The sequence below is a fragment of the Girardinichthys multiradiatus genome, chromosome 3 (assembly GCF_021462225.1).
Source record: "Girardinichthys multiradiatus isolate DD_20200921_A chromosome 3, DD_fGirMul_XY1, whole genome shotgun sequence".
In the NCBI taxonomy this organism is placed as follows: domain Eukaryota; kingdom Metazoa; phylum Chordata; class Actinopteri; order Cyprinodontiformes; family Goodeidae; genus Girardinichthys; species Girardinichthys multiradiatus.
This window is the reverse complement of record NC_061796.1, coordinates 23702335-23726229: the sequence shown is the minus strand read 5'-3', so window position 1 is coordinate 23726229 and position 23895 is coordinate 23702335. Positions and strand designations below refer to the sequence as shown.

The 23895-nt window shown below is 40.7% G+C and overlaps 1 protein-coding gene across 1 annotated transcript in view; it reads left to right on the top strand.

Moving 5' to 3' along the window:
- Positions 1 to 23895, top strand: part of cdk14 (cyclin-dependent kinase 14) — a 264192-nt gene that overhangs the window by 102022 nt on the left and 138275 nt on the right. The window contains exon 8 of the mRNA XM_047360592.1: positions 13301 to 13424. Coding sequence (XP_047216548.1) covers positions 13301 to 13424 — 124 coding nt within the window. The remainder of the gene's footprint in view (positions 1 to 13300; positions 13425 to 23895) is intronic.

Below are 23895 nucleotides of genomic sequence, written 5' to 3'. Positions count from 1 at the left end.
CATTCTGGATGGATGCCAGACCAACGTTTCTTCTGCTTGTTAAGCCCTCCAACAGCAGAAATTAAATCCTTGTCTATGACTGATGCAGTGCTAGCACTGGCTGCAGGCCTGTCATTTTGCTCCTTGACATTAGTGGAATGACCATCACCCGATTTGTGCTTAGCAGCTACCGGATCGCTGTGATATGACACTGTTTATACCACCATAATGTATAACAAACAATAGCAGGGAGAGGATTTGCACAGCTAACATAACTTAACAGGTGAGAAGAAGTGATAATTGGGTGAACCAGGCAACATGGTGGTGGTGTTGCTGCTTGACGGGGTGTTGGGATATTCTGTCATGCATGGAGGTGACGGTTCATGCTCCATCAATTATAAAACAGCTCATACCTTTCAACACCACATTCATAGAAGTTCTATGTGATTATTCTTCTGACAGCAGCTGTGCCACATGAATAATGTGAGATTATTGCTGGAAGCAGAGCAAGGTGTTCACACCCATCAACTTTGTTACTTAACGATGAGACGGCTGCCATGTATTTTCCAATGTGTTGATAGGGTCCATGTGGCTTGGACTCTATGTAGACATGGTATGTTGGGGCTTTGAACTACACCCTCCATTATTATAATGATTATAGTAATTAATCACATCCTCTTTGTTTCTGTTGTATGTAGTGTCAGAATCATTAAGCTTTATTTGTCAAGTTAGTGCTCACAAGCAAGGAGTTTTACTTCAGCTCCACTTTGCTCTCATTGCAGAAATTTAAAAAACAGTGTTATACTAAAGAGGAGGAAGTGGTTGAATTAGTGCAATAAAAATGGTGGTTCCTAGGAAATAGAAGTGATCCACAGCAAATAGTTTTGTTACGAGGGTGATGGGAGGGAAGATGGATGGAGTTCTCTCGAAGTCCACTCTCATCTCCACAGTCTTGAGTGGGTTAAGCTCCAGGAGGTTCTGACCGCATAAATGGACCAGCTGATCCTGTTTGCCCAGTAAGCACAATGAAGGGGGTCCAGTTGGGGGCCTGTGATGTCCTTCAGATGCTTGGTGCATTTCTCGGGGACCAGGATGATTGGTGGATTATTTGAAACATGAGGGAACATCACACAGTTCCAGAGACTTGTTGAAGATATCAGTGAAGATGGAGGCCAGTTGGTCAGCTCAGACTCTCAGGAATGAGGGGAATGATGGTCAGGTCTTGGAGCTTTCCTGGTCTTCGGATGCTGTAGGTCCCTAATTAGATCATCCTCTGATATCTTAAATCCAGTCAGGAGCATGGTTGCATGGTTGGTGCATGAGGCGCTTTTGTGTTGGAGTGAGACGTGGAAGTTGGCGGGAGGTGTAAAAGGCTACTTTTTAAGCCTGCAGTAGAAGCTGTGAAGGGCATCTGCCAAATGAGGATTCTGCTCATGGTGGGGGGATGGGCTCATGTAGGCAGGGATGTTTCTGAGACCAATATAAACTGTCAGGATCTTCCTTGTTCCTATGCTTGTTCCCTGTTAGCCAGGGAGCAGACATTAGCCAGGTGGATTGATGGCAAGGGTGTGCGAAGTCCCTGTTGCCGAAGCTTTATGAGCGCGCCTGCCCATTTTCCTTGTCTGTGTCTTGGTAAATCCCAAAGAGAGCCGATCTCAGTGAAGTTGGGGTCGATGATAAATTGAGAAAAAAAATGCCTAGAAAGGACGGTCTGATGTTTAGGAGATCCTTTTTAGTGAGAGTGACCTCAGAATGGTAGCAGAGGGCAGAATAAACACAAAAAAATTACATGAAGTACGTGGCGCCTCCAGTGTGGTTGAGCTTCAAATATTGATGCTGTCATTGCTTCAGTAGGGGTACAACCAGGGTTTGAAGGGAAATTTGCCATATGGGGATAGGTGTTTTGGATCTATGGCCATGGTACAGGGATGGGGGTACACTGCCAGCATTTAAAGTCATATCACTTTTCTAGGGTGTAATCTGTTTGAAGAACTCCGATGGTGAGTTTTAAAGGCATTTCCTGCTGTTGTTGTGTTATGGACACCGGACATTTTCTTCTAAAAATCATCTGATTACATATCTTCTAGGTAGAGACTGACTATAACCCGGCAAAAAGAACCAATCTCATGGCTCCCGAGAGCATCCCAGAACCAGTGAGCTGTATAGTAAGCTCTAATAGAGTTTTTCCATACAGTGTCTGTGATGCAAATTTCATCACTTCCTCTGTTCCACCGGGGGCCACCTGTTCCCTTTGGGGCCTGCCACATTTACCCAAGTTTGTTATTTAAATACATTCTGCAGGAGGACGCTTCCCACCCATGTACTTTCAATTTGTTTCTGAGTGGAATTCAGTTCAAGCTTTCCATATTTAAAGACTGGTCACTGCAGGAATAACTTCCATAAATTCATACTCATACTTAACATTAGCCAAAAATAAAACCAAACTCAACCCTGAACATTTGAGTCTGAAAATGTATGGAATGCATAAGCTGCTTCCTTTTTTTAATAGTTGAATTTATTTTCTACAGGTTGTCTCATTGAGATCCAAGATCTCTTTTACAAGAGAGACCTGAAAAAAAAAAAAGTTACGAACACAGTAACAATACTATAATAAAACATTCAAATCAAATTAAATAAGCAAATAAAATATGACCGAAAACAAGAGCAAGTTTCATAAGAACATATCTCTATTTTTCTTAAAATAAATTAAACTGTCCCAGAAGAATCAATGTGGGTAGTTTTAAATTTTACATTTTACTTGTCACTTTATTTTATCAAGATAAACTTAACGAAATATTTACACTGAGCTGTTCTGAACACTGTTCCATGTTTGTGAACATGTCTTCAGTGTTGACTTCTGCTTTGTGTGGTCTTGTCCTTTAACTTATTTATCTATTTTAAGCTAACTCTTTCACTTTACTCACTTTTCTTTTAGAGCGTCTGGCCGAGTTTAAAAGAGGCAGACTTATGTTACATTCAGCCACAGGCCAGCAGCAACTTGAGCATAAGTATCATGAGGAGGGTTAAAGCCACACAGATGTGCTGTTGTTCACTAATCAGTTGCATAAAAGCTATTAGTGTCTCCGCTGCCTGATCACATTAGCATGCAAAGACAATAATAACAATAATAACAATCACTGCTTATGTAATTAATGGTCATCGACCACAGAAGTGTGAGCATGTGTGAGTGTCACTTCAGCTTCAGTTGAAACTGTACTTAAGCCTGTGCTTGAAGTAGATGATCCTGGGTGAAACCTGTTTTGTGGCACAGTGTCATTAACCCTTTGTGCATCATGTGCACTACAGCTGTAATCCAACCAGCAAGCATGACCTCATTCAGACTGCCGCTGAAGTGCTCTTTTTATTACATTAGGCCTGGTAAGATGAAGGGCCCTGACTCACTGACATCCTTGTATATCAGTGGTAAAATGATCACAATCCATGCCTACAAGCCCAGAATAAGTTCCTCATAATTAAGTTTAGCGAGAGCTGAAAGCACTTCAGTTATTAGCAAAGCAAATGTTGTCAGTGCAATAGTCATTTTAACATCAGCGCTGTGTTTTCTCACTTCTATTTTTATTTTAACCCCATGCCACCCCACCCCACCCCCACACCTCTGTCTCCACACACACACACACACACACACACACACACTTGCAAGCACCCCTGGTAAAAATGTAAAAATGAATTAATCTTGTATTTGCATAAAAAGCACAGTTATTGAGTGTGGAAAAATCCTGCACTAAGAAATAATTGTTTTAAAAAAACACTGGTGGCACAATTTATTGGCACCACTTATTATTACATCTTTTTTGTCATTACTACAAGATGATCAAACTGTAAAACAAGCTGCATTTATGTTAGCCGTTCTTCTGTGAGGATGATAAGGAAGTTGAAAACAAAAGTCATTGTGAGACAAGTGCAGCTAAGAGTGGCATCTTGGATCAACACATTTCTGTAAAAAGTATTAAGTTAGGCTTAAAAGCCTTTTTTGTCCCACCTTCGATTATGGAAACTTGGGAGTTTGCTAAACTGTATTGGGACTTTAACTGGAACTTTGTCCTTTGGTCAGATGAGTCTAGATTAAGCTTTTAATTAAATCTTTTGTCTCAGCCATGTATGTTCGTGTATAGAGAAATGTGTGTTATGTGGCTCTTAAAGGGAAGAAATTAGCATACTATTTGGAACATCAAGTCCTGTCTTATCTTTCAAGCATACTTGTCAATTTTGATGAACTGCAGTTTTACAGTGTTTGTATATGTATATTGGGATGAAGGGTGTAAAATTCAAAGTTTTCCTCTGTCTTAGAATGGGGTATGTTATTTCCTATGATTTCACCATTGCGTTTTATTGTCTTTTCCATATTTAATGATCAACTGAGCTTCCAGGCATTAAGGTTTAAATAGTGCCCTGAAGTTGGTAAAATTATAATTAAGTGGATCATTTAGAAAGCAGGTGAGGTTGTTGCCAGTCCAGCATGTAGAGTTGAGAAAATATTCAGTGTAGTGTGAGATTAAGCCATATTATAATGGGCTCATTTCTGTGACTTTTGCAGCCCTTTTGCAGCCCATTCCATATCACATTTGCAAAGCTCCATTCAAAGCTTATTTTTTGTCATGTCCAAAAAATGTGTGGCAGCCTGGTTGACTCCTGCTACAGTGTCAAATGAGAGCAATGTTGAATCATTAATTACCTCAGGCACCATATATATTTGTGACTAGGGGTATAAGCACTTCTGATTTTTTGTTTCGGGCATCCTGCCCACTGTTACATATGCCAGAGGATCAATGATTCTGTCATGAAAAATGAATTTTACATTTTAAATAAATATGAAGGCTACTTTTAATGAGTTTCAGTCTCTATTCTTGTTAGATTTTCAATTAGATTTGAGTCAATTTTATCTGATTATTTTATTTTGATATAAAATTTAGATAGAAGAGATATATACCAACATCCTAGTTCAAACACATCTCTCTGATAGTGTTTTCATTAATTTCTTCTACTTGGATTGAAGTTGCCAGATTAGAACTCTGCCTTCTGTACAGTTTTGTCATCGGGCTGTTTGGTATGATGATTTGATGGAACCATCCAAAATACCCCCACTGAAAGTGTTTTTTTTTGTTCCTGTATTTCTCCTGTGTAGCGTTGTTTCAGCAAGCGTAGAATTACACAGTGGATGACTGCAGTACACCAGAGCTCAACATTTAAATATGAGCCAAGAATGATTCTGGGTCTATGTGGGGCTTTATAGTCATTTGGTGCCAGTTCCTCAGGTTGAGCAGGTTGATGCTATCTCTGATTCAGCCCATTAAAGACGTTTTACTGATATTTAGTGGAAAAGATGGAGGCTCTTTTCTGTGCCTGCTGGCAGATGGTTGAGTTTTTTTCACTCCATTTAACACTCCTTCATTTGGTCTCTTCCTCACTGATTTCACAGTGTTTACTCATGTTAGTGGAACAGTGCTGAGGGGAATTGTCAGTGTAAGTATTTGTTTCTATGATGCTAACTTCTGTGCTGTCATTGTCTTAATTTCAGTGTCCTTCTGGTTCTGTTTACAGGCACTGTAAAAAATAAATTTCTGGGCTTTTTCTAATGAAATCAGCAGTCAAGTGTTGGTGTTACCTTGACTTAATTATGGGAAATTTGATTTGTAAGCCTTTTCCCGGTCATAGAGCAAAATTTTAAATAATTTGTATTCAGTGCAGAATATTCCATGTGGTTTTCATGTTTTTTCACTTTTTATGGTGGTCCTAATGACAAAATAGTATTGCATTGACCTTTTGTGTTTTCATTGTCAGTGTAGTATTATCTAGTTAGGGTCTGCTTCTTTAGCATTTTAGAGGTGCCCAGGCTCGAAAACAAAACTACAGGTCCTTCTCAAAATATTAGCATATTGTGATAAAGTTCATTATTTTCCATAATGTCATGATGAAAATTTAACATTCATATATTTTAGATTCATTGCACACTAACTGAAATATTTCAGGTCTTTTATTGTCTTAATACGGATGATTTTGGCATACAGCTCATGAAAACCCAAAATTCCTATCTCACAAAATTAGCATATCATTAAAAGGGTCTCTAAACGAGCTATGAACCTAATCATCTGAATCAACGAGTTAACTCTAAACACCTGCAAAAGATTCCTGAGGCCTTTAAAACTCCCAGTCTGGTTCATCACTCAAAACCCCAATCATAGGTAAGACTGCCGACCTGACTGCTGTCCAGAAGGCCACTATTGACACCCTCAAGCAAGAGGGTAAGACACAGAAAGAAATTTCTGAACGAATAGGCTGTTCCCAGAGTGCTGTATCAAGGCACCTCAGTGGGAAGTCTGTGGGAAGGAAAAAGTGTGGCAGAAAACGCTGCACAACGAGAAGAGGTGACCGGACCCTGAGGAAGATTGTGGAGAAGGGCCGATTCCAGACCTTGGGGGACCTGCGGAAGCAGTGGACTGAGTCTGGAGTAGAAACATTCAGAGCTACGGTGCACAAGCGTGTGCAGGAAATGGGCTACAGGTGCCGCATTCCCCAGGTCAAGCCACTTTTGAACCAGAAACAGCGGCAGAAGCGCCTGACCTGGGCTACAGAGAAGCAGCACTGGACTGTTGCTCAGTGGTCCAAAGTACTTTTTTCGGATGAAAGCAAATTCTGCATGTCATTCGGAAATCAAGGTGCCAGAGTCTGGAGGAAGACTGGGGAGAAGGAAATGCCAAAATGCCAGAAGTCCAGTGTCATGTATCCATAGTCAGTGATGGTCTGGGGTGCCATGTCAGCTGCTGGTGTTGGTCCACTGTGTTTTATCAAGGGCAGGGTCAATGCAGCTAGCTATCAGGAGATTTTGGAGCACTTCATGCTTCCATCTGCTGAAAAGCTTTATGGAGATGAAGATTTCATTTTTCAGCGCGACCTGGCACCTGCTCACAGTGCCAAAAAAACTGGTAAATGGTTTACTGACCATGGTATCACTGTGCTCAATTGGCCTGCCAACTCTCCTGACCTGAACCCCATAGAGAATCTGTGGGATATTGTGAAGAGAACATTGAGAGACTCAAGACCCAACACTCTGGAAGAGCTAAAGGCCGCTATCGAAGCATCCTGGGCCTCCATAAGACCTCAGCAGTGCCACAGGCTGATTGCCTCCATGCCACGCCGCATTGAAGCAGTCATTTCTGCAAAAGGATTCCCGACCAAGTATTGAGTGCATAACTGTACATGATTATTTGAAGGTTGACGTTTTTTGTATTAAAAACACTTTTCTTTTATTGGTCGGATGAAATATGCTAATTTTGTGAGATAGGAATTTTGTATTTTCATGAGCTGTATGCCAAAATCATCTGTATTAAGACAATAAAAGACCTGAAATATTTCAGTTAGTGTGCAATGAATCTAAAATATATGAATGTTAAATTTTCATCATGACATTATGGAAAATAATAAACTTTATCACAATATGCTAATTTTTTGAGAAGGACCTGTATGAAATATCCCATATCCCCTTAGTTAAGCTCCAAATAAGTCACAAATGAGACACCAACTTTAGCAATTTTATTCAGAGTACCCAAAATGCTGCCAAAACACTTGAACCCCTTAATGCCAGAGTATAAACCATAATGTAAAAAATACAAATGCTTTCATATTTAGCAAGTAATGCTAAATTAGATATTGTTCATTTAAATATAAATATACAAACCAATTCAATACATGTGAATATTGTTAAAACATTATTTCAATAACTCAATTCACTGAGTGAAACACATTATGTAGATTAATTCCACAAAGACCAATGTTTTTAAGCCTTTATTTCTGTTACTTATGAGGATTTTTTGCTTACATCTAATGCAAACATGACATTTAAGGTTAAAATATTACAGACCTGCAGAAAACAATCTAAATACAGAAATGTGAGCTTAATCAAAACTATGTATAAAACCTGCTTAAACGTAAAATTCTGTGCAATCCATTCTGATCCGTCACCACAGTAGTTTAAATACAGCTTATTACATGAATGTCATAATTGGTTCATTCACATTCTGACCACTAAGTGGTGGCAGATTCCCGACTTTATTATTCTTGGTATATGTGTTGAACATGTGTGAACAAACATCTGCTCTGCGGTAAAACCAGAAACAGTTGGAGGTGTATGTATACCATGAAGAGCAGATGGTGCATATTCTACACATACCAAAGATCATATAGGAAGCACTTTGCCACCATCTAGTGCACAAAATTATGTAAAATGACTACACTAAATACCTGAATTTAAATTTGTTTGCTAAATTCTAATTCCCAATGTAAACTTTATTAACTTTGTTTAACATTTGACAGCAAAAACATACACACTAAAGTAAACTCACACTAAGGGGTTAAATGTAATGGAAACATATTTTATTACCCTACTTTGTCAACAAAAGAGGGCAACAACTCTAGAACTACCACAGTCTTAAGCATGGATACAGGCTGTCAAACTTAAAGCCCTACCTTCACATGAGGCTTATAGTAATACCTTAGACTTATCTCACTGGATGAAGTGCTGACAACAGCTGAATAACACTTTGTAAGACTTACGTCACTTTGTCAAGAAATGCTGTACAATTTTAATATTGCAAGATCCCATGCCTTTAGACCTTGTTTCACCCTCAGCAACTAAAATTGTGATCATGCTTATACCTTTATAGAAGAACTGCGTAACCTCAAGGTTTGCTCGTTTTTATTTCTAGATTTTAATACTTTACAGCCGGACAGGTCTTCAGCGCATGGAGGTCACCAGTGATGGTAGCCTGTTGAGATATTCTGGAGACCTGCAAAGGTGCCTTCTGTCTAATTTACTCCAGAGATTTACTGAAATCTCCACCTGGGCCAATAACAGAACTTTACTGTGGATAACAGTATTTCTTCCAGTTGATTTGGGAACAATTGGAATTCCCAAAATACAACTAGAATATGTTCCTGATGCCTCACATCATTTTTTTTTTGGTCTCTGTTTAGAGATTTCTCATTAATTTAATGACACACTTACTGAGAGACTTTATGTTCCTGGCGGTGGAAACATTTTTATCAAGCTTCTTCCAGTCTTTTCTGATGATTCTGTTGCCAGATGTGGGGGGTGGATTCTGATATTTTATTTTAATGTCTACATATCTGACTTGTTACCTCTGGTGGATTTAATCTACTGCCTTACTCCGTTTTCCTTTACTTTGTTCCAGAGAATGTGTAAAACTATGAACCCCAGTGTAAGGCTGTCACTTTGATGCATTGCCTTATTCCTTGCTACACATTGAATATCAGACAAAACAGACACTCCACTATATTCTACACATGGATAACAGAGGCAACCCACTTTTTCATAATGCTTATCTTGAGGCAGAGCTTTGATTGCCCTGGGTATGACTGCAATAAGTATTTAATCATTTAGAAAAATGGTGGCGTGTTTATTAATGTGCTGATGATGGATCATTTTCCATGCAGTAGGGTCATTCCTCAGGTGATAGATTATGTTAATGGTTGATTTAACTCCAGTCAGACAGCTCATTTCTTCCACAGTAAAGAACTAATAATGCATCATGATTAAACAAACTCACACATCAATGCATAAACTGAAGATTCTTCAGGGATATTGCATTAATCAATAACAAAAAGCTAGAATAATGAGACAAACATTAGGTCTATTAATGCTTTATGTAACAACATGTGGCACCGAACACAAAATATTTATATAGGTGGCAGTCATATTGGAATTTAAGGTTGGGGCTGGTTTGAAAACTCCAGCTTTCCAAGTCATAGTTCTGGTTTTAAGAAGTGGTCCAAATGAAATTTATGAAACTTGAATAAAATAAAATATCCTTTATTTTCATTGTCAGAAGTACAATGAAAATTAAATCTATCCGGTTGGTGCATGAGCAATAAATAATTTATGTAAAAAAGAAAAATAGAAGCAGTTAAGAACATATGAAATAAAACCGCTCTGCCTCTTAAAAGAATCGGAATCAAATATCGATAGGGACTGGAATCTGAACAAAGAATCAGAATCGTAAATTTTATTGACGATGCCCAACTCTAGAACTGACACTTCTTTCTAATAATGTATCTGTAATAATGTAGTAATGTATCTGTCAAATTAACATTTTGTTTTCTTATTTTACTATCCATTATAAATGTGAAAATAATCACATTCCCGAGTAAAACAGGACCATTTATTGAAACCGAAGCTTTGTGCCTTATATTAAGACGTTGTACGTTATTTGCCTTGAAACCTGCTTCATGTTGTGGGGGGAACAAGTAGTGTTACTCCAGTCAAAGCTGCATAAATAGCCTCGTTTATCCTCCATCACTTTATTATTAAAATGCAAATAGAAGTCAGGTGTTTGCAGCTGAAGTCAAACCTTAGAAAAAGAAACATGCTCGTTCATGGCTGGGTTTGAAGAGAGAAGAAGAAAAGAGATTTTTCTTTCATTTTATTAGAGCCATGACAGGGTGAGGCTTTTTCAGAAGGGTCTTTGATATACATGAGCAAACACAAATTTCCCATGCTAATTTTCCTCACCATGGTTCATCTCTCCCCCGCCGAGTAGAGGAATAGTAAGCTGTTGACCCAGTGACTCCAGATGCCAGACAGGGCCCCATCCCTGATTGGACTCCACGCTGCTTCAATCAGATTAATTGGCCACGACCCGAGTATCAGTGAGAGGAGAGAAATGAGAGGGGATTGGCGGAATTGGAGTAAAATGAAGAGCTGCGTCTTGCACGCCTCATTATTTGCTGAGTGACATGTTTACAGAAGCAGGGTTGATATACTGCCTGATCTCTGAGGCAGGAAACGAAAAAACTGTGCTGACTCTGCATTTAGGGTTTGTTTACCTCTTGAAGGGATCATAGTGACAGCAGCAGGTACTTTATGAAGAAGGCATGTATTAGAGATGGAATTTGTGTTGGAGATTAACTTTGGTTTGATGATCGCTTGAGAAGCATTGTATAAATTAAACGGTGGAGTGCATTAATTCAAATAAAAAAAATAAATTTAAATGTAATTTCATCTTCCTTATTGACATGACAGCATATTTGGATTCAGGCATTTTTATGTAAAGGTTCTGTTTTATGTAAAGGTACTGTAAAAGAACCACTTTTATTGTGTTTGTGTCAGAACACGTCTCAGGTGAGACTTTAATAACCAAACTCAAGAAACAAGTGCCCTGAAATTTTTTTTTGTACTAAAATTCGCCTGCAAAAATTGCCCTGGAAATGTGTTGACCTTGTGGTGACTCATGCCAAAGCAATCAGCACTAGATCGAGTCAAGCAGCTGATAATGCATCTTAACATTGGATGCCACCTGCCAAAAAAAATCCAAGAAGAAGAAGAGTCTAGCGCCTTTTAGCCAATCAAATTACGCTCGTTTGATCACGTGACTCAACAGTTCGCTTCTGCAGAGGCTCTTCTTTTGACCCAGAAGGACGCGACGAAGCTGAAGTTGGGTTCCAGTTGTAGCTTCCGATTCGGGAAACTCAACAGCAGGAGAAAAAGATGTTGAAGCTAAGTTAGTTTATGAAACAACCGAAAGTCATTTCTTACAGCATTCAGTTGGAGAGATTTCTGTGTGGTCATTGTTATGAAGCTTCAGCTAACACGAGAAGAACATGTCCATGAACATCACTTGGCAACAAATCAAGCGCACCCTTTTACAGGAAAATATTTGCATAAAGTTCATTCCTGTCAAAGCTGCGTTTCATTGCACTCCGGATTACATGAGTTGAAGGTTGTTAATGAGACTCAAGTCCCCAATCATGAGTCTAAGCCACGTCTGGAGTCTTACATTTAGACTTGTGTCTAAATCTAAAGTTACCTCAGTCAACATGTTCAATGTTTAAGTTTTTGAAATTATAATTAGAAAAGGACAAAACCACCTGTGCTTGTTTTGAAGGGGTGCTATGGGAATATACCAGCAGAACTTACATTGTGAGCTGAACAAATCACAGAACTTCTCCAATACTGGACAAATGAAATCAAAGTAGTGGTGTTTGACCTTAACCAGCCAGCGTATAAGGGCAAACAACCTGTTGTCAAGCACAGCAGTGGAGGGCTTGATTGTAATAATTAGGTTAAACGCTACATTCTAGAGTAAAATATGAGGCTGTCAGCTCAAGCTTGGCTGAAACTGCGTCACACAACATGCTATTAATTCCAAATAAACTAGCAAATATGCAAGACTGGAAACTTAAAGAATCATTGTGTGGGGATGGCTCAAAGTTCAATGCTCAATCTGATATAAATGTTGGTACCTGTGCAGAATCAACTGTGTGCAAACCTCAGCAAACCAAAATTCCTCCATGGCCATGTGACTGTCTGAGAAAGTTAGACAACAACGGATTAACAACTAAAACATGGATCCACAAAGTGCTGGACCACGGGGTGTACTTAATTTCCCACTTAGTTTTATGGCTACACTTTTGTTTAAAGAACAAACTGAGGAATCTGCTGTGTTTCTTTAGACAGGTTAGATCTAAATAATTATAAAATCATGATTTAAATTACAATCATCCTTTCTTTTGCTATAGGTGTGCATAAATCATTCAAACCACAGATGTTGTTTATCCTCAGATTTGAATTGCCAACCTAATACAAATTATGTTTGAAGAATAAAGATAAAAAAAACGTCAATGAGAAGCAGAAACCTGTACAGAAAATAAGCTTTCTGCACATCATTGCAGTAAATTCATTTACTACAGTGTTTATTTGCATGTAACTGTTGATCAAAGATCCATTATTCAGGAGTGGGATTGATTCAGAGACATGTACAGACATGGTGAGCGAAGAAGAAAATCTCCCTTCTGGTTCAAAGTTGACAGATTTTCTTACAGCAGTGTGCACTTCCTCCCTGCTGTCAGCAGTCCTCATGCTCCCTTCCATTGATTTTCCGCCCTTTGCAGAAACGAATCTCAGGCACCCAACCTGCACCTTTTTTTCTATTGTTTATTTCAGCAACATCTGTCACATCCCTACACAGCTCTGCTTTCTGCTCTTTTTTTCAGTAAGTGTAAAACACATAAAGTAAAAGCTGTGATTTAATTTTGAAGCAATAGGAAATTACTCTGACCAATCAATGCAGCATTTTACAGCAGTTTTGCTGGAAGAAACAGTAAGTGTCGTCCTTCCTCTGCAGTGATTGATCTGTATGATATTAGTGGTTGCAACTTCATAATAAAGAAGGTCATTTATTGAGCTGTTTTTTTCTGAATTAATGCAGGGCTAATGCCTGCTGATGAATGAATCTGGACACAGAGTAAAAGTTACTTCCAGTTGTTCACCAGTTTGTCTCTTGTCTTTCAGCTCTTCCTGTACCAGTTGTTGAGAGGCCTGTCTTACATTCACCAGAGGTACATTCTTCACCGTGACCTGAAACCTCAAAACCTGCTCATCAGCGACACCGGAGAGCTAAAACTTGCTGACTTTGGTGAGTGGGCTGGCAACTTATGCTCTGATGTTTCTCCAAATGTTTGTAAGAATTGATGCAGAATTTCTCGCTGCTTCACTGTGTACAACAGCTGTTTGTTGTCGCCGTCTTCCGCTTATGTGAGACTGGGTCTCAGCATTCTCAGCTGAGACACCCACACTTCCCTCTCCCCTAACATCTCCTCCTGCTCCTCTGGGGGGAGCTCAAGGTGTTTATAGGCTAGCCGGGAGACATAGTCATTCCAGTGTGTTCTGGATCCAGGGGTGTTTTGAAACAAATGCCCGAGCCACCTTAGCTGACTCCTCTCAATGTGAAGGAGCAGCAGCTCTACTCCAAGTTATGTTTGGTTTTCTCCCAACATTGTGAGGTGAGATGTCCAAACATCTCTACTTTGCTGACATTGTTCCAGAAGTCTTGAGTTTCAGATGTAGCTTTGAAACCTAAGCCATGAATCCTATTAGAGAGAAGATGCTTTCTACTTTAACGCTTCCGAACAGCCAGACTCTCTTTTCTAATTGCCCTGCCATTAACCTTAGGATTTATCTTACTGGTGTAGCTCTCAGTTTTTTTCCAGGTTCTGAGAGCGTTGCATTATTGTACCTTCAAGTGAATTTACTGGCAGCTGTCCTAAATGTTTTGGAAATATCTTCATATTCTCATCCCGGCAGCTTCAAACTCGGCTGTGAAGTGCTCCAGTGAGAGCTGTAGATGAAGCCAATGGGACCACATCATCCGCAAAAATCATGCAATCCTATGGGCAGAGATGCAATCCTATGGCCACCAAAACTGATCCCCTCAACACCTTGGCTGCGCCTAGAACTTCTGTCCAGAAAAGTTATGAAGAGAATCGGTGACAAAGGGCAACCTTGGCGGAGTCCAACCTTCACCGGAAATGAGTCTGACTTATTGCCGGCAATGTGGACCAAGCTCTGACACGTACAGGGACCTAACAGCCCGTATCAAAGGGCCTGGTACCCCACACTCTCGGAGTACCCCCCACAGGATTTCTCGAGGGACATGGTTGAACACCTTCTGAAAGTCCACAAAGCACATGTAGACTGGTTGGGCGAACTCCCATGCACCCTCCAGGACCTTGCTGAGGGTGTAGAACTGGTCCAGTGTTCCACGAACAGGACGAAAACCACACTGCTTTTCTTGAATCCGAGGTTCGACTGTCCGACTGACCCTCCTCTCCAGAACCCCGAATAGACCTTACCAGGGAGGCTTAAAAGTGTGACTCCCCAAGTTGGAACACACTCCCCCTTTTTGAATAGGGGGACCACCACCCCGTTCTGCCAATCCAGTGGAATTTTGAGGTACTCCGCCCACCGACCCACAACGTCGCGATATGAGGTCAACAGCATACCCTCCCCATTGTAAAATTTGTCGATGGTGTACTTCTTCCCTCCCCTGAGACGCAGGATGGTGGACCAGAATTGCCTTGAAGCCGTGTGGAAGTGGTTTCCCATGGCCTCTCCGAACTTCTCCCACGCCCAAGTTTTTGCCTCAGCAACCACCCGAGCCGCATGCCGCTTGGACTGCCGTTACCCATCAGCTGCTTCTAGAGTCCCACAGGCCAAAACGACCTGATAGGACTCCTTCTTCAGCCTGACAGCATCTCTCACCGCCGGTGTCCACCAGCGGGTTCGAGGATTGCTGCCGCAACAGGCACCAACAACCTTGCGACCAAGCCACCTTGGCAATGGAGGCGCAGAACATGGCCCACTCTGACTCAACGTCCCCCACCTCCCTTGGAATGTGTTTGAAGCTCTCCTGGAGGTGTGAGTTGAAGCTCCGCCTCACGGCAGACTCCGCCAGGTGTTCCCAGCAGACCCTCAAGATTTGCATGGGGTTCAGAATGGGAGGGCCATTCCTCCCAACCACACCCCTCCAGGTTTCAAAAACGCTCTCGTTTAGCCTCAACGCTTACGTTGGCAAAATCTGCTCAATTCAACCAAATTCAATTTGCTGTTTTCTGTGTTTGGTCTGTGTGTTTTGAACCTTTCCTCATATTGGTTTGTGAGAAGCAGAACCAAATGGCTTGGATCCCTGTACAATAAGCATTGTCCACTGTGTTGTTTCCTGGGGGGCAGGCAAACTGGCCAAGATACCTCATTTAGAATTTTCCATCTTTCTGTCCATCTATCCTTCAAGCCATCTATCCCTCCATCCAGGCGTGTCTTTTGTCTAGCACACCCTATTTATCTATCTACCCATTTCCTCCCTCTTTTCTACCCATCCATCTTCTCCACCCTTCTACCCCTCTATCCCTCTTCCCAGACATATGGGAGGAGGAGGTGGGGGCCATTCATCAATAATGCAAACCTTGTATTAGTGCAGAAACATTACTGTGAGGGAAATGAACAGGATAAAAAATAATGGACAAAATACCAAATGTGCAAAAATGAAAATCGCTGGGCTAATAGTCTTTCACTGTGATGTAAGCTCATCAACACACACACACACACACACACACACACACACACACACACACACACACACACACACAGAGTGTGCCATGGCCAGAGGGGGGCCAGATGAGGAAGGTGAAGGCTGCATATGGGTTGGGTGTGTGTGCCGTTCGTTAGAACTCCCGTGGGTCCCTGCTTGGCAGCAGGAATACTAAGAGTCGACAGCTGAGGCCTGTGGCTCTGGTTGAGGCTCACATGGAAGATGGAGGCAGGGTGTCAACAGAGAGGAAGTCAAAGCACTCTGGATCAGGGACAGGCAACAGATGGTTACACTGAAGATTACTAAGTTTGGTCAAGTTTAGCTGGTAAATATCAAATGTCTACAAAATGAAGAATAAATTAAACAAACCACCAGCATGACTCTCATTTGCCAAGTCCAGAACATGTTCTTGTATATTTCCTCCATTTTTCTTTCTGATTTCAATTTTTGTTTTTTGCTTTCTATTCTATTGTGATTTGATGCTGCATTTAAATAAGAATGTTAAAGAAGGCAGTGAGGTCCAGGCTTTGCTATGCTATGCTATTACCCAGAGAACACAAATGTATTCATACATATTAAACCTTTATTATGAAATATATATTTCTTATCAGAAATTCCTTGCATTGACAATAATGTCTCAGAACATTCTGGCCTTTTCAAAAAGAAGTAAATACTTTTCAGTGAGAAATATTAGACTCAAACCCAAACACACAAGTGCATAATCACACTATGACACACTAGACAAATATTGGACACTGTCATGTTTGCAAATGCAATTCTTTTTGCTGACAGGTCTGTCTGCTACTGTCTCACCAAACAAGGCAGTCACAGGCCTGCACCAGCTGACCTTTGTAGGGGAGAACTGGCTTCACGGGTCGAGGGAGTGATATATATAAGACTCAGAAATAAGACTCAGAAATCATTTCTGATGAGAAGAGTAAGACAGTGAGATTCTGAAGCATTTGATCAGCCAACAGGATTGTTGCCTTGAGTTAATCCATCATTATTGTTTTGAAAAGAGCATTATGTGGAGACAACCTAGGTATTACTTTTACAATGGGAAAATGGAAGTGAAAAAGAAAATGTATAGTTGAAATACAGAAATAATATATAATACCATACTAAACTTACATTATCCATCATCTACCTTCATCACACAAATCAAAGACATTGAAGTTATCAGGGATCACTTAGCTTAAAATTCTTCTCTTTTTAATTGTAGCCATGCAGTTATGTTTTCCATATGATATAGATCTTTTAACTTCTCCTTCCATAGTGCCACCATTGAAGGGTGTGGCTTCAACCATTTTATTTGCTTGCTATCATCAATCTGGAGTGGAAATATTTCAAGTATCCGTACAGAAGGATCCAATTAGACCTCCAAACCCAGACATTTCTTGCGTTCAGCATATCTTGCCAATATCGTGTTCATAATGGGCAGTCCCTTGAGATATATGTGTGGTCACCAATTTGACCGCAGCCCCTCCAAGATCAAGATGGCACTGCAGTTGGTTGCCTTGGTACTTCGCTTGCTCGTATTTTGTGTATTTCTGTGTTTTTCTGTTGTTTCCTACTTCTATACTGCAGCCACTTTTACAAGAGAGCAACTCCTAAGCATCAGGGAATCCTCTCTGAGCAGTTTCTCCCCGATTTTCATTGAACCAGAAAGTTTTTCTTAAATCCTGGTTGGGAGCAGCAGCTCTCTGTGGGATCTACCAAAGATTCAGGTGAGGTTAAAGGGTGGGACAGCCTGTCAAACGGCTCCTTCTCTGCACATAAAACTCAGACTTTCCCTGATCTGCTGCACAATGCTTCCCTGAAAGCTGGCTTGCTGAACACATCCCAGACAGCTAGCTTCCATTGCTGGGCTTCCAAATGCTTTGTGTGGACTACAGGGCGGAGCTCTCGGGGGAAAAACAGAGGTGGGGGATTCTGCTTTTATATAAACTAAGGCTGGTGTTCTGACGTTACACTGCTACAGAAGATGTGGTCCTCCTCGTTTTTAGAGACTGTCCTGCCTTTGAATGTCATGATCTGTAGCTGTTGGACTTTTGATTTTCTTTTATGGGTATTTTGACCATTCCTTTACTGTTTAATTTGTTCTTTAGGTTTTTTCTTTAGTTCATTTCCTTGTGCTCATTATTGTTAGGTGTATTTCTTTAGTTCATTCTTTTGTGTTTTTCTTGTGATCCTTTAACATTTAGACTATGTCCTGTCAGATGTATGTTAATCATCTGTACTTCTCTCTGTTCCTGCTCATTTGTGTTAGTTAGCATCCATCCTTTTGTTGCTCTGTATTCTCTGTGCCACAGCTGCTCTACAGTTCATCTGATTAGCTCTCCTTGTTCATTGGTCATTTCTCCACCCTGCTTCTATATTTTAATTGTTTGATTTTCATTGCTCACTACTGGATTCTACTGTTTGCCTGCCTATGTCATCACCTGACCCTCTGTTTATGTTCCGTGTTCTGCCTCTCCGAATAAGTTAAATGTTCAGTTACCAATAAATGTTTCTACTCACCATTCGGCTACCAAAGTTCCTGTTTGCACTTTGCTCCTTGGAACAACTAACAATCCATGACATCAACAGCATCAGCACAGATATCCTATACCAAAAGCTCACCCAGCTCACAGTACCGGCCTCCACCTGTTAGTGGGTCACCAGCTTCCTGAAAGACCGACAGCAGCAGGTGAGGCTGGGAAGGATCTTCTCCAGCTCAAGAACCATCAGCACCAGATCTCTCTGTACACAAATGACTGCACCACAGTGGACCCATCTGTGAAACTCCTGAAGTTTGCTGATGACACCAATGTCATTGGTCTGATCTGGGACAGTGACAAGCCTGCATACAGACAGGAGATGGATCAGCTGGTTCACTAGTGTGGTCAGAACCACCTGATGCTTAACCCCCTGAAGATGGTGGACGGTGCACTTCCAGAGAACACCTACTCACACTGTCTCTCACCATGTTACTCACCATCCTCAAATACATTTTGTTGACTGTGGATCATGTCCGGTTCCTAACAACCACCCTTTCTTGGGACCTAAAGTGGTTCTCACACATAGACACTGTTCAGAAGAAAGCCCAAAATAGGCTGAACTCAAGAAGTACAGCCTTCCACAGGAGCTGCTGGTCATCTTCTGCACTGTCATTATTCAGTCTTTCCTGTCTTCATCCATCTCAGTGTGGTTTGGCTCATCCACAAAACAGGACAGGTCCAAACTGCAACGAACAATCAGGTCTGCAGAAAGAATAATCAGGGCTGACCTTCCCTCAAAATTTTACTTTTACAGATCTAGCATCAGAAAAAAAGCAGCTAACATATCTGTTGACCCCACACATCCTGGTCACTGGCTGTTTAGACGTTTACCTTCAGGTCAACGCTACAGAGCACTAATGGCAAATATGAGCCATCACAGAGACAGTTTCTTTCCCCAGGCTGTCTCTGTTGAACACAATGAGTGCCTCACAACCTTCACAGTCAGCAACTCTGCTGGATAATAAATAAGCAAACTGCATAATCCCAACCTGCCTTGCCTTTTCTTATATTAAAAACAAACACACACACACACACCTGTACACACTGTTCATTGTCCTTATTTAAGAGTTTTTATGACTTGTGGGCTTTGTTTGGACTGATGTTGATATACGATGTGAGCGATGGAAGCCAAAGTCAAGTTCCTTGTTTGTGCCCACACACTTGTCCAATAAAGTTGATTCAAATTCTGATATAGATACAACTAGATGTGTTTTATAAAGAATATTTTCTTTTCCATCCAAATTCACTGCAGTTAGGGCTGTCGGTGTCATTATTTCCTACTTTACATGTGTATTTCCAGTCTTCTTTAGAGATAATGGCATTCATATCCAACTTACATTTCCCCTTAATGTCTAAGCTATTATCTTAGGATTCTTCTCACAATGTTTTATAAGTCTGTGAAATAAAAATGTAAAAAACATGTTCAGTTGCAGATGTTGGTGCAAATATTTTATGCCATTCATTATATTTCTTTAAGTTGTAACTATAACAATCATTTGATGGGAGATCACATTTTTGTTGGAGCTGTTGAAAGAACACATCTATATTCCCTCTATAAATTCATCCTGTAATACAGGTCCTTTTTTCCCAATTTCTAAAACCAGTATCTAGTATTGATGGGAGAAATATATTATATCTCCAGATATTGGCAGCGGGGAATTTTAGGATCCTTCTCATCACTGACCAAATGTTAAGTGTATTTTTACCCATTCATTGTGTATTCCTCACCCATAGATGGTTTTGTGCCCTGCTGGGTATTTGGGCGCTCTATTCCATCCTCACTCATAAAGTGTCATGATCTTGGCACATAATGCAACCACTGATCTAAACTGAGCAGACTATTGATATTATTTTCCAAATCAGCTTAATTTAATCTCCCTGTCTCCTTTCGACACAGAAGTATTTTATTTTCCCATATAAATTTAGCTTTATTGATCACTTTAAAAGTTGAGCTGGATATCTGGGTAGGTAGAAACTGAAAGAGAAAGAGCAGTCTGGGTAATATGTTTTATTTGTATTGTTTCCACTTGTTTCCAAAGGAGAAATGTTTGCCAACTTATTTAATCAGCTTTTATTTCTTCCACTAATTTCTCATAATTAGCAATGAATACCTGCGCCATATCAGGAGTTATACTAACCTTCGATTAGACCAGTGTAATTGAAATTAGCTTGTGAGTTGTACTGGCCAGTGTCCCACTAACATCAATGCCTACAATTTTTAGACTGATTTATCTGGTAGTCTTTATCTGGCAGTCTGAGAATTCTCCATATTGTTTTAGGCTTTACATCACTGGACAGTGGAGACTGGGTCACTAGCATATTCTAGTAAGTTTTTTTTATCTTTTACACCTTTAGTTCCATTATTTGTTTCTAATGAATGCAGCTAGGGGTTAAGTGCTATTGGAAAAAACCCAAAAACTAAGACAGTCTCCTTAATGAACCCCTATTTTGACATGGAAAAACTCAGAGCAGCAGACATTTATTTTAAGATGGGCCTTCGGTTTGGTATAAATAACCTTGACCCAATTCCCAATTGTTTAGTAGAATCCCATGGAAATCAGTGTCATATATAAAAATTGCCATTTGACTGTATTCTCTGCTTTCTGAATTTCAAATTTTGTTTACTTTTGTTCGCACGTGTTATAATATATAAAGTTAGCACATTATCTACAAGCTATTAAACCTGTTTGGTCTGGGCTAATTTATTAAGTTATGATGTTCTTTATCCTTTTTACTAAGATGTAAGTATTACAGAGCAGGGGTCTGGATGGCCAGAGGTTTTCGTTCAGGATTTTTTGCTGATGACAAGAATTTATGGTTCCATCAGTCGCAGCACGGTGGGGGTCCCGAGGCAGCAGAGCAGCTGCAGACGGTTACAGAATCACTGCAGTTGGTTCTCTGTTAGTTTTACTCCAGTTGCAACAGGACCCAAACACTTTCCAAAAAGTTCCACTTTTGTCTCCTCAGTCTACAGAATAATTTCCCACAACATTATTATCATTAAGGTATTTCTTGGTGAGATGGGCCTTTGTGTTTCTTTGGGTCAGCTGTGGTTCTGGCCTTGGAACTCTCCTATGGATGCCATTTTGCCCAGTCTCTTTCTTATTGTTAAATTATGAACTCTGACCTTAACCAAGCCATGTAATGTGTGCAGAGTTTAGATGTTGCTTGGATGAGTCATTGATGAGCACTTGGAGTGATTTTGGTAGGTCAGCCTCTCCAGGGAAGGTTTTCCAGGGAAGTATATAAGATAGGAAGTTGTATGACAGATGCTTAAGCAATATGATTTCTTCTTCTCTTCTGCATGTAAGAACTGAAACCGAAGTTAGACTGAATTTTGTTTGCGCATGTTTGAACTGGAAGGGATTTTTAGACTGCTGGAGCTCAGAATGGTGGAGTTGTGAAAGTGGCATTGAGAGTCTGCAGCCTGATATTAATACAGGAAAATGAGAGGACATTAACAGTTATAAATTGACAGTTTATTTTATTATTTTATTATTTATCCATGCTTATCTGCATCCACAGTTGGGTCTATAGGCTAAACCTAACCATGGAGTAACAATTCGTCATCAGCCAAAGCAGCTGGAGTTCCATATCCCTGCTGCTGGATGTGGAGTTAGTGCAGATGCTCCTTTCTGCCCCACTGTGGATTTACTCACTTTTTAATGAGTAGAAACAAGCACCAACATTGTAAATGAGGCTTTAAGGAGCCTGTGTTTCATATCAAGGAAACAGCTAATTGAAGCCAACTAAGCCTTTTGTAGAAGGGTGATGTGTACTGTTTGTGTGGTGGAACTGTGTGAACCATTATAGCTGCTTTTCTCTCAGCGCACACATCTTCACCTACAGGTAATTATTTCAGACCTGCCTTTGTTCCTGTGGGATATTCCTTCCAAAAAAATCACCTGATGTAAGCTGATTCAAGATCTGGATAAATAAAAAGACTGCATATTGTTTTAGAGATAAAGGCCCTGATCTTCAAAGATCTCAAATAGGGGGTGCTAAATTGTTTGTACAAATACAAAATTGCACGTGCAATAAGTGGTGTTGTGTGTGATTTTCAAAGATTGCGTGCACAATGGATAACAGGTGCAATAGAGGTGCAGACCACACTATTTAAATTAGGAAATGTGTTGCTTAAATCATGCAGGGGTTGTTATACTGCATCATTATGAATTATCTAGTTGCTGATTTCTTTTTTTTTTTCTTCTGTTCCATTCTGCTTTGGTTTTTCTGGACAGTTACAGTTTCTTAACCTTTGTCGTCGCTATTCACAGCAGCAGGTTTGTCATCGCAGCCTCTACCCTGACGAGATTTCTTTCCTGTCTGTTCATTTGCGCAGGGTGCCTCTGAGTATGTAGTTGTGCGTGCAGAAGGCTGAGTGTGAAGTTGTTTTGTGAGCAGATGCTTTGTTTGTGTTCCAGACGGACCCAGTGAGGCAAAGACTCCATTCTACTTCACCTTTAATCAGAACGATGGATTAAAGACTATTGCACAGTAGGGCAGAGCTGTGTCCAGAGTAGCGCATGCGTCCACCATCAGTGCGCACAAAGAGCAGCTGGTCTAGGCAGACAGCATCACAGGAGCACGCACAGCTTTTTAACTGTGTTGCTTGACATACAGGGGTTGGACAATGAAACTGAAACACCTGGTTTTAGACCACAATAATTTATTAGTATGGTGTAGGGCCTCCTTTTGCGGCCAATACAGCGTCAATTCATCTTGGGAATGACATATACAAGTCCTGCACAGTGGTCAGAGGGATTTTAAGCCATTCTTCTTGCAGGATAGTGGCCAGGTCACTACGTGATACTGGTGGAGGAAAACGTTTCCTGACTCGCTCCTCCAAAACACCCCAAAGTGGCTCAATAATATTTAGATCTGGTGACTGTGCAGGCCATGGGAGATGTTCAACTTCACTTTCATGTTCATCAAACCAATCTTTCACCAGTCTTGCTGTGTGTATTGGTGCATTGTCATCCTGATACACGGCACCGCCTTCAGGATACAATGTTTGAACCATTGGATGCACATGGTCCTCAAGAATGGTTCGGTAGTCCTTGGCAGTGACGCGCCCATCTAGCACAAGTATTGGGCCAAGGAAATGCCATGATATGGCAGCCCAAACCATCACTGATCCACCCCCATGCTTCACTCTGGGCATGCAACAGTCTGGGTGGTACGCTTCTTTAGGGCTTCTCCACACCGTAACTCTCCCGGATGTGGGGAAAACAGTAAAGGTGGACACATCAGAGAACAATACATGTTTCACATTGTCCACAGCCCAAGATTTGCGCTCCTTGCACCATTGAAACCGACGTTTGGCATTGGCATGAGTGACCAAAGGTTTGGCTATAGCAGCCCGGCCGTGTATATTGACCCTGTGGAGCTCCAGACGGACAGTTCTGGTGGAAACAGGAGAGTTGAGGTGCACATTTAATTCTGCCGTGATTTGGGCAGCCGTGGTTTTATGTTTTTTG